The sequence below is a fragment of the Dermacentor albipictus genome, chromosome 7 (assembly GCF_038994185.2).
Source record: "Dermacentor albipictus isolate Rhodes 1998 colony chromosome 7, USDA_Dalb.pri_finalv2, whole genome shotgun sequence".
NCBI classification, from domain to species: Eukaryota; Metazoa; Arthropoda; class Arachnida; order Ixodida; family Ixodidae; genus Dermacentor; species Dermacentor albipictus.
The window spans coordinates 91,385,666-91,398,652 of NC_091827.1; the positions used below are offsets into that span (position 1 = coordinate 91,385,666).

The 12,987-nt window shown below is 46.1% G+C and overlaps 1 protein-coding gene across 1 annotated transcript in view; it reads right to left on the reverse strand.

Moving 5' to 3' along the window:
• LOC139048065 (phospholipid-transporting ATPase ABCA3-like) overlaps positions 1 to 12,987 on the reverse strand; it is a 134,194-nt gene that overhangs the window by 26,282 nt on the left and 94,925 nt on the right. The window contains exons 21-22 of the mRNA XM_070522459.1: positions 4,888 to 5,165; positions 2,910 to 3,044 (exon numbers count right to left, since the gene is read on the reverse strand). Of these exons, the coding sequence (XP_070378560.1) occupies positions 2,910 to 3,044; positions 4,888 to 5,165 (413 nt within the window). The remainder of the gene's footprint in view (positions 1 to 2,909; positions 3,045 to 4,887; positions 5,166 to 12,987) is intronic.

A 12,987-nucleotide genomic window follows, 5' to 3' on the forward strand; every position in this document is an offset into this window, starting at 1 on the left:
TGTCGAATCAGAAATAACTATTTTTCTTTTGATCAGTCCGATCATGCATAATGAGAGTGTACAGGTCATATCAGATGGGGAGCTATCGCGGTTTGCGTGACGCCGTGTGATTGACAGGCGAAGTGGGGGTGGCCCAAAAAAATTTTTGACCAATGACAGAGGGCTGATTGCAGAATTGGAAGAGAAAACTTTGGAATAGCTTTACATTATAGCGCCCCAGGTCGAAAGATCGGATGGAATTATAACTGGGCAATTCACTTGTTAGAACAAGCAGATTAAAACGCTTTCATGAGGGTTAAAATCCTTACAGCCTTGGACTCTAATGAGATGGAGTCACAGTCAACAAGGATTAAAAGGTCATCTACAAATCTAAAGATTTTGATTACGTCCGTGCCCTCTAGGTGACTGACAACAGTACTGTCAAGTGTTCAGGGTGATCGTGTCGGAAACTAGCATATGGCAAAAAGTTACTTCAAAGTACTTGACGATGCATTTAGTCTTATGAGCTCAGAAGAACTTTTAGAATTTGTCCAAACTCAGTCTGGTGAAAGGATGGTTGGGCTTTCAGTGGATATCAAAGATATCTACTATTACTTACCGATTGACAAGGTACCATGCTGTGTAGAGAAGTGCACTGATGAGTTGGGATGTGTCGCTTTCCAGAACGCAACAGGTGCTTCAGCGAGAAGTTGTTTTAGAGCTTTTAGCCATGTACTTGCAGTCAACATTCTTTAACTGGAATAGAAATCTTACCTACAGAAGGAAAGGTTATGTATTGGATTGTGCATTGCCCCAATTCCAAGTAACCTGTTTTAGCTAAACTTGACAGGGCTGTTGTCAGTCACCTAGATGGCATGGACGCGATAAGAATCTTTACATTGGCAGACGACTTTTTAATCCCTGTTGACTGTGACTCTGACTAACTAGAGTCGAACGGTACAAGCATCTTAACCATCATGAAAGAGTGTTTTAATCCGCTTGTTCTAACATGTGAATGGTCCATTAATAATTGCATCAGATTTTGAGACCTGAACTTCACCTTTCACGCTAATCGCATTTGCTGAGCCTGCCAGCCACGAAATAACAAACTTGTGCTGCCATATCATTGTGCGCACTGAAAACTTGTAAAAAGAGGTAGTGTCTGCGCGTGTTTCCAAAATTCCCTCCGAAAATCGTGCACACACATAATGAGCGACAGGTTTAAACAGCAGTCAAAGAGGCTGACTTATGCTGGTTATCCCACGCATGTTCAAGTGTCGGTTGCCGAGAAGTTTCGCAGGAAACTAAACTAAGAAATGCAATGTCATCCGAAACTGTTCCTTGGTGAACAGAAGCATCTCGTTGTATTGCCTTACTTAAATGCATAAGATATCCCACAAACTGAAAAGAATTGGGTGACGGGCGAATGCAACCGTCGTGTTCTGGGGCCCGAAGAAACTTGCCGCATTGTGCACGATCGAAAAGGCTGACAACAACAAATTTCGAGAATGGATGGTGACGCGTCAGAAACCTTACGAAACTTGCGATGAAGCTGTCGTCTACCGAATTCCCTTTTCATGCGGGAACAACTATATGTACAAACCGGTAGATACATGAGTGAGTGAGTGAGTAAAGACTTTATTTGAAAACAAGATATTGACAGATGACTTCGTTGTTAGGCAGCCACGAGCCCCTGGGCCCGGGCGGCTTCTTCAGCTCTCTCGATGACCTTGGCCTGCATGTCAGGGTCGGAGCTGAGCAACACGGCCTCCCATTGCTCAGTACTACTTATTTCGTGATTTGTGTGATTTTCGGCTGGACACATAATATGGAATAGATCCGCTTTTTGCTTACAATGCTTACATGTATTAGGGTATTGGTCCGGGTAGTAGTACTGATAGGCTACAGGGTTGGGGTAGGTGTTCGTCTGAAGTTGTCTCCAAGCTACTTCTTGTCGCTTGTTAAGCGATTTGTGAGCTGGCGGGTACACTGCCCTGGCTAACCTGTAGTGCTGAGTTATTTTCTGGTAACTGACCACGCGATCCCTCCCTGATCCTAGCGTGAGCCGTCCGGGTGCTCGGTTGGCGAGTCCTCGAGCGGCGGTGTGGGCGGCACCGTTGCCGGGTAGGGAGGAGTGTGCTGGTGCCCAAATGATCTGGATTGGTCGTGGGTGTTGGTTGGTGTCTATTATGTGTTTTACGGAAGCCGAGACCCGACCTTTCGCAAAATTGCGTACTGCTGCTCTGGAATCGCTAATAATGTAATGACAATGTGTGGAGGCTATTGCCAGAGCGATAGCCGCTTCTTCCGCTGTTTCGGAGCTTCTGGTGCGAATTGAACCACCTCCGCGTATTTGACCTGAGGAGTCCACCACTGCAAGGGACATACAGTTGCGTTTTATGTATGCTGCTGCGTCGACATAGACTACGCCTTTGAAGGCGTGGAATTTCTGATGTAGGGCTTTGGACCGCTCGGCCCTCATAAACGAGCGCCTTATGAAACATGCTCGCAATATCAGTTATGGGCGAAGTGGAACACTTGCTCATCACATCCTCTGCTGCGAGGCAAAAACGTGCAAGCCGTTCCTTGATAAATGTGCTGTCATAGGCAGGAGCAAAAACAGGGTAACTCGAGAAATCATTGAAGCTGATGAGATAAACACAGCAGGACGCACATGCGTGAGCCCACGTTCTGTTTTCCTCTGCGATAAAAAGCTAGCGTTTCTCTGACTCTTACAGCTATTGTATACGCGATATGTTCTTCGGGCGTGTAAAAGTGCTGTATTTGAAAAGTACAATTTGTCGGAACATAGCGCTCGAGCTGTTCGTGTGTGTCTGAATTTTACTGTCTCGTCCACTACGCGCTATTCATTGCTACTCGAATCACGCACTAACAAGCCCAAAAAGCTACGCTGCTGGACAAAATACTACCTTGCAAAACTCTAGGATGGCTACCACGTCCGTCTCCAGCTTGTCGTCGAGCGCTTGGCTACGAACGCGGGCCTCCTCGGCCTCGACGTCTTCTTCCATCATTGTGTGAACCGGTGCTACTCTGCGAGCACCCTTCTGCATTGAACATGATCAAACATTTTTATGAGTTACTCGGATAGTTGGAAAGAGAACAGCGCCCGTCACTATGCATGTCTTGTTAGCCTACGGCTTCGGTTGTCACTGCGCACGTATAGGCTGTAGGCCTGCAGGCTTATGGACCATTTAAGTCGTAAAAAGTTTTAGCTGGAAGAGTCTTTCTCACTCTGCATGTCCTCCCAAGACCCGCACATAGCTCATGGACATAAGTTCTTGTAAATGCAATATCTATTGAAGAATGGTGTGTTAGAAAGTTGTTACGAACGTGAAAAACCTAGCATCCGGTACCACGCTTAAATGCCAAAAGCTGCTCATCAATGTATGTAGAGAAAGTAACTATTCTGTGCTGAACATTTACCGTATTACTCAACAGACTAGAAAAACTGCGGAGAGAAAGATATGAGAAAGCGTAGAGATCTCGAAATATGTTGCCGGTGTACTATGTTTGGGAATACTGGGTGCGAAGTAGTCTGCAACAGCGACTACATCATACTTCGGCAATACGCTTATACTTCTGCTTATGTTTCTTTCCCTCTTTCCAATTGTATCCTGCATGGTACGGTCTTTGTTCAGTATGGCCCATGTGGCCCGCAACGGAGTACTTGCGTAACCGTTTCCTCGTATTTTCGGGGAAAAACATGTTTTCTATGCCAAACAGAGAGTTCAACATGTAACATTCTGTTGTGAACTTCCACGTTGACGCTGAATGTCATGTCATGGTATTATAAACGCGCCCAACGGTTGTTTTTGGTCGTCTGTCACGAGACAATGGCCTAGACCAAAGTAGTGTAACTTCTTTCAAACTCTTAAGGATACATGATTATACCACTTCTATACTGTTTTACATGTATCTGACTTCATATTGGAGTTGAATATTTTACGTAATCGCGTCGGCGTTAACCTTTAGGATCAATAACGACAATGTGAGATATATTGTAGAAGGCGACTCAAGAGATGGTGTGATCTCTGCCTTCCCGAACGGGACTCGATTTCATGGATACGCCTAGCTGCCTCCATACGTGCAGTATTCCACTACGGAACAGTAGCCTTTTGTGGAGCTACAAGTCACCATATTGATATTGTACTCGGAAACTAAAGTCGATAATGTATACATGCTTTATTGACGCCGCAATTTTTAGGTTACCATTGTACTCGCTAATTGAGGCTGTACTTAGCCTCCTTGTAATGGATCCTCAACTGGTCATATATCGGCTATGCATCCAGATGATGTCATACTCGTTTTATATACTTTTTAGTGCAACAAAGATTCTTCTTGTTCTTCTTTTTCTTCACCCAGTACTTTGACGTACGCAAACATTAAAATGTGAGCTACTCAACGTAATACGAACCATATCACTGATATGCGTACCACCGCCCAAACTTGTTGGCTTGGGTGTGAAACGGCATAAAACAAATACATCTACTTGACACTTTACATCTATTTCGCGACTAAAGCTTTTCACATAATATAAACGCCGCTCTCGAGTAACAATCCTTCTTAATGAAAGCATCGTAGCTTCCTCGAGAAATGACGGTACACTCAAGTTCAGAGCATAGATGTATTAACAGGAACGCGTGACAGCTTCGTCTCGTGGTAACCACGCGTGTTATTGACGAGGGTGCGCCTACGGCATAATACCTTTGGCCGTCAAGTACTGGGCACTTGTGTACCCTCATCAGTAAAGCAGATTTTTTTCATGAGACGATGCAGCAGGTATCGACGGGCTCGTACTGGCATAGGTCCACCTGGACCTATTCCCCTAAACTATACGGTCACTCACTGAACTAATGGCGCTTTTCGCTGGCTGCGGCGCGCACTCGCCTGCATGGGACCGTAGTTTTCTCTGAAGCGGCTCAAACCGCCACCATCCAGGTACAGGAGTAGCGTGAAGAAGATGGCGCCCTCGAGAAGCATGAAAAACACCTCGACGACGTCGGACACGCTCGGTTGGAAGTCCGGAACCTTCGTGTGTCCTAACGCCATGAACTCCGGGCAACAATACTCCACAAAGTCTGCATTGTTCTGCCGCTCTTCGTGCACTGCCACGCTGAAGCCTTCCGCCGGCTCGATGCAAACACGGCGGTAACTGTGCAACGTCGCTGCGTGTCACAAATACCCGATAAAAAGACACATGTGAAAAAAAAATGCGAAGATCCCACGCAGGTAGCAGGCTATCGAGCATTATCAGGGGTTCCGCAAAGGGAGATCAGGTGGACAGATGCACTTATGTAATATCTATAGTTGTGTGCAGGAGTCGTGAGCGTACGTGTGTGTGACAAAGGGAGCATGACAACGACCAGGTTGAAGCCCATCGTATGATGGCAAAGACATCGTTAAAACGCCAGCCGTTTGACGCAAGCTTACTAAATAGCGATTGTTCGGTTCCACATAGGTAGTGGAGGAGTGTAAGCGATATAAGCATAGCTTATGACGTCATCAGACTCTACGTGCTATGGAATCGTACGTACCTATGGCTCTGTCATATGGCGCATGCTGAAACGAAAACGGCATTCCTACATCGGCGAAGAAATGGCATATGATGATTAAATAGGGTTATCATGAAACTGGCAACGACGCACAATTTGTACTTAGCGTAAGCTGCGACGAGGAAAGCAGTGCGAAAGCGGGCTGGTCCCGAAAAGGAGGAGCGCTTTGAGGAACTCGCGCTCCTGAAAGCACGCGCTGTCACACACACACACACACACACACACACACACACACACACACACACACACACACACACACACGCGCACACACGCACACGCACGCACGGACGCACACACACACACACACACACGCACGCACGCACGCACGCACGCACACACACACACACAAGAAAAAAAAACGCAGTTTCACCCGAAAAGCGAAGTGTCGATTGCGATAGAAAATTAGCAGACAGCCATACGAAGTAAAGATAGTACTTTTATCTGCCGTACTGACTTGTAAACGTTCTCTTGCTACCTAAATTAATAAGCATGGTGTCAGCGCACACTGCAAACATGAACATATCACGCTCGATGACTGCAGACACTCGTTGTCAAAACGGTGGAGCCAGCAAGCGCGGCAGCAGCTGTGAGCGAAGTGACATTCGTACAATAGCGTCAACGTAAGGGAGCGTCCAGGACACACAGAACGCACAAAGCTACGAGCCGCCGACGTACCTAGACTCTGCTCCCAACGTAAATCGCTCTCAAGATACGGCCCCTCAACCGCGCGCAGCGGCCAAAGGTGCAGTTGCCGCCGGAGAAAGAACGCCACCCCTCCCTCCCCTCCCCACCGGTACTTCGCAACGTTGGGCGCCTCACTGGTGACAGAAGACGGCGCGCTTCCTTTTCGCATTCATCCCTTTTGAGCAGGCGAGATTGAGCCGGGATCGTCGGCTACCCTCGCGCGTTTTCACGCGCACATACAGCCTAGGGCGCGCGGTAACGGCGTTATCGTCCTTGGACCTTATACGGAACATCATGGCGACGCCGACGTCGACGGCAGAAATGCGCTTGCAGTGTCCATATAATTGCTATCGCAATAGAAAGAAGACAAGAAAGTGGCACTGGATGCGCACGCCTAGCCATCCAAGGAGTTGGCTGCGTTTGGTACGGGAGAAGTATGCGTGCAATCCCTGCCTTCCAATTTCTGCTTCGGGCAGTCGTGCTGAGCTGACGCAGGATGTACAGCTCCACCGCGGCTGCGACAGCGGCGTCTTCTGTCCCAGACACATAGTTCTTGCGCTTGACAGTGCATAAGAAGTTATTCTTGTCAGTTTACGTTTGCCAGCGTTTCGAACACGACGAAGGGCAGTGCAGCCACACGTACGCCAGCGTCGCCGGTCCAACGGGTAGCGAAGATTTGTCCAAACTGCTTATGGACGAGGCAGAAGCTGACGAAGCATCAGCGTCTGGACGAATACCGGAGACGCCGAAACTGAAGGTAAGCAAGCATCCCGTACGCCGAAAGGTGACCAACGAATGCACCGATAGTTCTCAAAAGAAGACACCACCACACAGGGCGTTGCAGGCATCGAGGTGGTCGACAACATGGCTGTCAAGAGGGCACCAAGCACTTTGTGCTAGGATGCTCAGATAATGGACGCAACACCCAGTGCAGCCAGCCCTCCGACTGCTTCTGGCGCAGCCAGCTAGGTTGCGGAAAAACAGCCTCCTGAGGAGACAATCGACAAAATAGAACAGCTAGAAGAGAGTGCGGAGGCGAGGCCTCCGCCGAAAGTGCCGGGTGCAAGGCTTCCAGCCATGAAAGCACGGGCCAATGTATAGTCGGATTCCTGGCAGGTTTGAAAACCACCTTTGTTCTAGATTGTGTGACCATACGTCGTCTGAGCGCCTGTGTTAGTAGGGAAGGAGGGGGGAGGCCTTAAATTTAGGCGTTCTTGGGAAAGTCTCTCCGGGGAAAGTACATCGCGGTTGTTTGTGCTCAGCGCCGCATCAAGGCTGGTGAATTCGGCTGTAAGCGGCATGTACTTAAAGCTTCGGTCAGATTTGAGCGGGGGAGATCATGCACTATGGCCTTTACACACTCAAACATGAACGTGACGCTACCAACACCAATTTATATAGCGACCCTTAATGTTCGAGGGTTAGAGGCTACAAAACAGCTTAGTCGCCTGTTCCGTGACAGCCAATTATACTTGACCGGCATCGAAGAGACCAAGATAGAAAGTGAGGAGCCAAGTAGGAGTGAATACTGGGTGTATAATGTCCCCCTCCTGTTCACTTTATGATGCTTGTGTGTGCCATTCTGTTGGAGTCGGCTGTTCTGTTCCCCGTCGAAGTATAGGTATTGCAGTTGCCTGTCGCGTGCCAAAATGGACATTTGCTTATGTAGGTATTTCAATGCGGGATTTCTGTTGTGGAGCGATCTGTTTGTATCCACTTAATGTTTAGGCTGACCGAAATGAATTTTTCGAGCAACTTAGTTACTATCTACACTATCATAAATTTATAATACCCGTAGGTGATATTATTGCATGTTTTCTTCGAATCGAGCTAATGGTGTCCCTACACTCAACAAACGTGCTAGTGTGCTGAGCACGTTAGTAGATGACTATAAGCTTGAGGATGTTGGCAGTCTTTTTGTTGTTGGAACACACCCTCAATGCATCCATTGTCAGCCCACTAGTCATGCCAGACTAGCTGGAATATACGTATCGATAGAATTCGTACCGCTTTGTTCAACATATGATATGCCAAACCGGTACGGTTCAGTTATCACTTTCTGGAAAATAGATTCTTTCCATTTAAAACCGCGGAAAACTCGTTTTAACGGGAACGTTCAAAATTCTTATCGTACGCTTTTAGAAGATGAATCGTACGTGGGTGACGTCCGAAAAAAACCAGAAAACTTACTAGAGGCTGCAGCAAGTAATTTGCTGTCCCTGTAAAAACTGCTTAAGCAGGGAATTAAGATATAAGTAATAGAGAGGGGAAGTTTCATTCGAAACGGGTAGAAGCAGCTGGAAGAAACACTACGAGAGCAGCTAGAGTTTCTGGCGTATAGGAAAAACATAAATCCGGGTGTATTCTCAAAGGACGTTAAAGAAATAAAATGTGGACTTCAAAACATCGATGCCGTGAAATATCGGGCGAATACAGTTAAGGCAAGAACAGAGAACCTTTGGGCACGGCAAGTCCCAACGAAGGGCGCCTTATCGTATGAAAAAAGGAACGCTTCCCAGAAAGAAATCCACGAGGTAAACGTGAAGGTGAAGTTTCGTGCGCTGAAGGCCTTATACGAAATGTAATATACTAATCATTAGAAAACCCTGCTGAATAGTAAATATAAGGTGGATGACGTTCTGAAAGTTCTTGCGTGTAATGCTTGAGCTGGACGAGGAAGATGGACGACGCGTCTCCAACTGCCTTTTATTTGCTAGAAGTAAACACTTTTTTCGATGGTTTGTTGTCAAAACAGGCGCTTGGCCAGATTGTCTATTCGCCTAATTTTACAAAGCCTTTAGGCATCAAATGACGCTGATTCTACTCAGTGTATTTGCTGAATCGAACTAACAAAAGACCTGTCGCGTTTTACCTTACCCCGAATCAGACGACCCTGAGAAGCGATGGTTGTTTGGGTCGTATCGCTCGATAAGTCTTAGCAACGTCGATTATAATATTTTAATAAAAGTATTGGGAAGAAGCATATCGAGCGTAATAGCACTAACCGTAGGACCGCCCCAATTGAACGTGTGGTATGGAAGACCGGTGTATTGCAAAAATGTTCACGGTGCACGTAGCGTTGTTTTGAATGTTGTGACGTGTTCGGAAACCATCTCGCTATGATGCAAATATATGTTGAAAAAGCTTTTGTCTTGTATCGCCCAGCGCCCTTTTCAAATTACTAGATTATTTCAACGTGGGAAGCACATTCTCGCCAAAAGTATAAATGTCATACGCTGACTGCACAACAAGAATAACTGTCAATAAACACATCCCAGAAAATCTGCGAGTGCATTCCCCCGTTAGAGAGGGATGTGCAATGTCGGCACGGTTATTTGCTGAGTACCTTGACCCACTTTCTTGAGCCACTGCCAATAACGATAACATAACAGGCTCTATATTACAGTCTGCACATATCGATTCCTTAGCTTACAGGGTTGCTTAGCTTATTGTTGTTTTTCGCCCGCATATGGGAAGTATAATCGCGTATTTACTGATATTGCCTAAATGTTCTCAATATACATAGGTTGCCGCATAAATGGTGAGAAAAGCTCTGGTGCCTGGCATAGTAATTTGGTTACGAATCCTGAGCACTTTTCTCGCATGCGATTGAAAGCTTTACCGAAAAGTACCTTGGCATTCCGTTAGACAAGTACGATGAGACTAATGATCACTGCACAGATCAATCATCATGCGTAGAGAGAGAGAGAGATAATATTGAATGGCAGAAAGGTGGAGAGGTCGGCCTGAGTGAAATGCCTCTAGCCTGCTACTCCACGCTGGGGAAGGGGTTTGGGGAATAAGAGAGATAGGATGTGAAGACGAAGGAATGCGGTGGTATGGTGAATATGATGAGGGCTGCACAGCATACTTTTTCTGTGTAATGCGTACGTGTACACTTCACAGCACAGCACAGTCATCTTCGAGGGCAGAGGTATAAGTTACTGCAGCGTAGCTAAGAGACTGTCTATAGCGTTCGTAATTTTTGCCGCTGTTAGCGCCACTGGCGTATTTAAACCGGACAGTAGCAGCTGCAGGGCAGCGATTATTTGTCGCAGTATGGCTTTGATGACAGTGTCCGATGGTGATATCTGAGTGCACTGTCCTTGCCCGCGCTGACTGTCTGAGACCCATGTGCGCGGCGGTAAGCGTGGCCATACATTCGGTTCCGGGCTTGCGCGGCTCGTTTGAAGCAATAGTTTGGAGAGATCTGTCGATGCCAATTCAATTACGTTCTGCTGGACCTGCGAAATTGGAGCCAGGGAGCTCTCGTCTGGACCTACAGCTTGTCCACGCCGACATCATGCGTAATAAGAAAGACAGACTTGATGTGATGAATGTATTACAAACATCACGCATTATTATTCAAATAATTCATCCAGTGCTTGCAGTTATTATTTCGGCGTCAACATGGTAGAGAACTACTCGCAGAAGCCTCTTTCTACCGGTTAAAAAATGTGACCTTAAACTGGGCGATTTATTTATAAGACAAATTGTGTCACGTCTACTTTTTCTACGTGATGCAAAAAAATGCGTTTTTACGTACAGTAAAAATAGACCAGAGAACATCCTCGTCTATCACTCTCTTCTTGCTAAGATATGTGTGGTACTACAACTGGATATAAGCGCGAGGTGTTGCTATCTTGTTGTATGTTGGAAGTCAGATTCTCCTTGGAATATTAGTCCAATGTTTCAAAATGGTGACCTACAAAGTTCTTGATGTTATGCTCCCCTGCACCACTGTACCGTCGAACACGTTCCGAAAGCCCCGCAGAAAACGCACTCAAGGAGGTTAACAAATGACGGCCCATTGCCTTAGCAGTTAAGAGTTTCTTTTGTAAACTACGCTCCAACAAATTACAGCAAAAAGTAAATTTTGTTCCCTGAACGACTGCCTGTTTTTCATGTAAACAACTGGAAATTGAGCATATTTTTCTATATTGTTACAGTTTTTCATTGGGATGGGCTTCATCACTATCAAAACGAAACAAAAAATCAGGGGGAAATCCATTTTGTGAAGGTCTTCATGAATCAAGCTGATCCGCCAGAGTGGGTCACCGTGTTTGATCATTTGCCAGTGCTCAGGAAGTCACATGTCTGCCACGAAAATACTGATGCATTTTGAAGTTGTGCGATTTTTTGTTCAGTAAAAACGGCAATAAAAAAAAGCGATCGTAGCGAGATGGTAAGTGTATACCGGACTGCTGTGCTCAACGGCGGCTGTTGGATTCCACCGTCGGTCTTACAATATTTCATTTTCAGTAAACGAGGCGAGACAGGAGCCAACCTACCACAATGTGCCAAAACGAGGCAAACCAAATCTACGGAAACTAAAATGTATGGAAACTGTTTATCTTTCGCACATAAACGTTTAATAATTGCAAGCGAAGTGCGATAATCAGATGAGGTAGGAATAGAACGTGGACAATCAGTTAGTTCCAGCTACGTTTTATCGTAGCTGCCTTTTTTTTTATCAAGCTACGTTCTTTTTCCAGCTCACGTGTCTGAACGAAGACACGTGCACGACACGAGGCATTACAGCATACAAAAGAATGAGCCACTGAACTGTGCATGAAACTTGCAGATATTGGAAAGAAAAGTAAAATATTCAGCTGTTGGCACACTAATAAACAAGGTATGCACGCTTTGAATTACTGCTATCTCCAAGTTCTTTTTCTTGTATACTGGCACTGAGATTCCCTGACAGACATAATTGTGGGCATTAAAAGGTGACCAGCATGCAGTCGCGCCAATTGTTTGTTTCTCTGACGCCGGTTGGTGCCCATCCCTCTTTTACACTGCAAACGCACAAGCGATGACACTTCGCTGCTTATGATATGCCGAAGTTGTTGTGTCGGCTCGCGCTCATGTTGATCAGAGCACTCTGCGAAGTGCGCATGCGCCATTAAGGGTTAGAAGCAGAGTTCCGCTCGCTGGCGATGCCTTTTTCTTGCGCGAGCCTTTGACTCACTAGCATCGGTTAATAAACGACGTTCACTTGGAACTTGTCTGATCCTTTCGGCGAGCCTGGCGCAACACGCAACACAAGTGTCCTTTTCTGCATTACTTATATATATGTGCCCGTACTTAACTTTTAATATCAGGTGGTAACCATATCATGAGGTGGTTACCCCGAGCCCCCTAAGCTCGGCCCTAACATACCCAGAAGCGACGTACTGTCTGTTGAAAACGCTAGCCGAAAAAAAAAAATGCAGAAAAATCATGCCGAAGTCATGTGACAGATTAATGAAGCCAAAGAAATCCAGTGAAATCTACAGAAAAAGTTGGATGATATAAATGGCAGACCAGCAGCAGTAGCAGGAAGGATCGAGTGAATTGCAAACGTTGCAGAGGATTACGTTGCCACTACACTATTCACTGTCGTGCGCATTGAAACAGCTATTCTTTCTAGTCGTTTAGATAACTTTGAAGAGAGCTGGCGGAGCGAGAATTTGATTTCTCACGATTTTTCTGACAAACCCTCCGAGTCATGGGTTGATGCAGAAACAAGCGTACGTGAGCTCCTATCGTCCAGTTTAAACGTACAGCTGTCTGATGAAGCGATTGGTCGTTCACATAGGGTAAAAGTTCACATAGGTTCAGATAGGGTGAATACATGCGAAATGGGTGCCGCCCAATTAAAGTGACATTTTTAAGCGCTAAGGTCAAAGAGGCCATCCTTTAGCACGCAAGCAATTCAAACAAACTGGTTCGATATATTTTTCTTTGTTTCATACCCACATTGGCTATT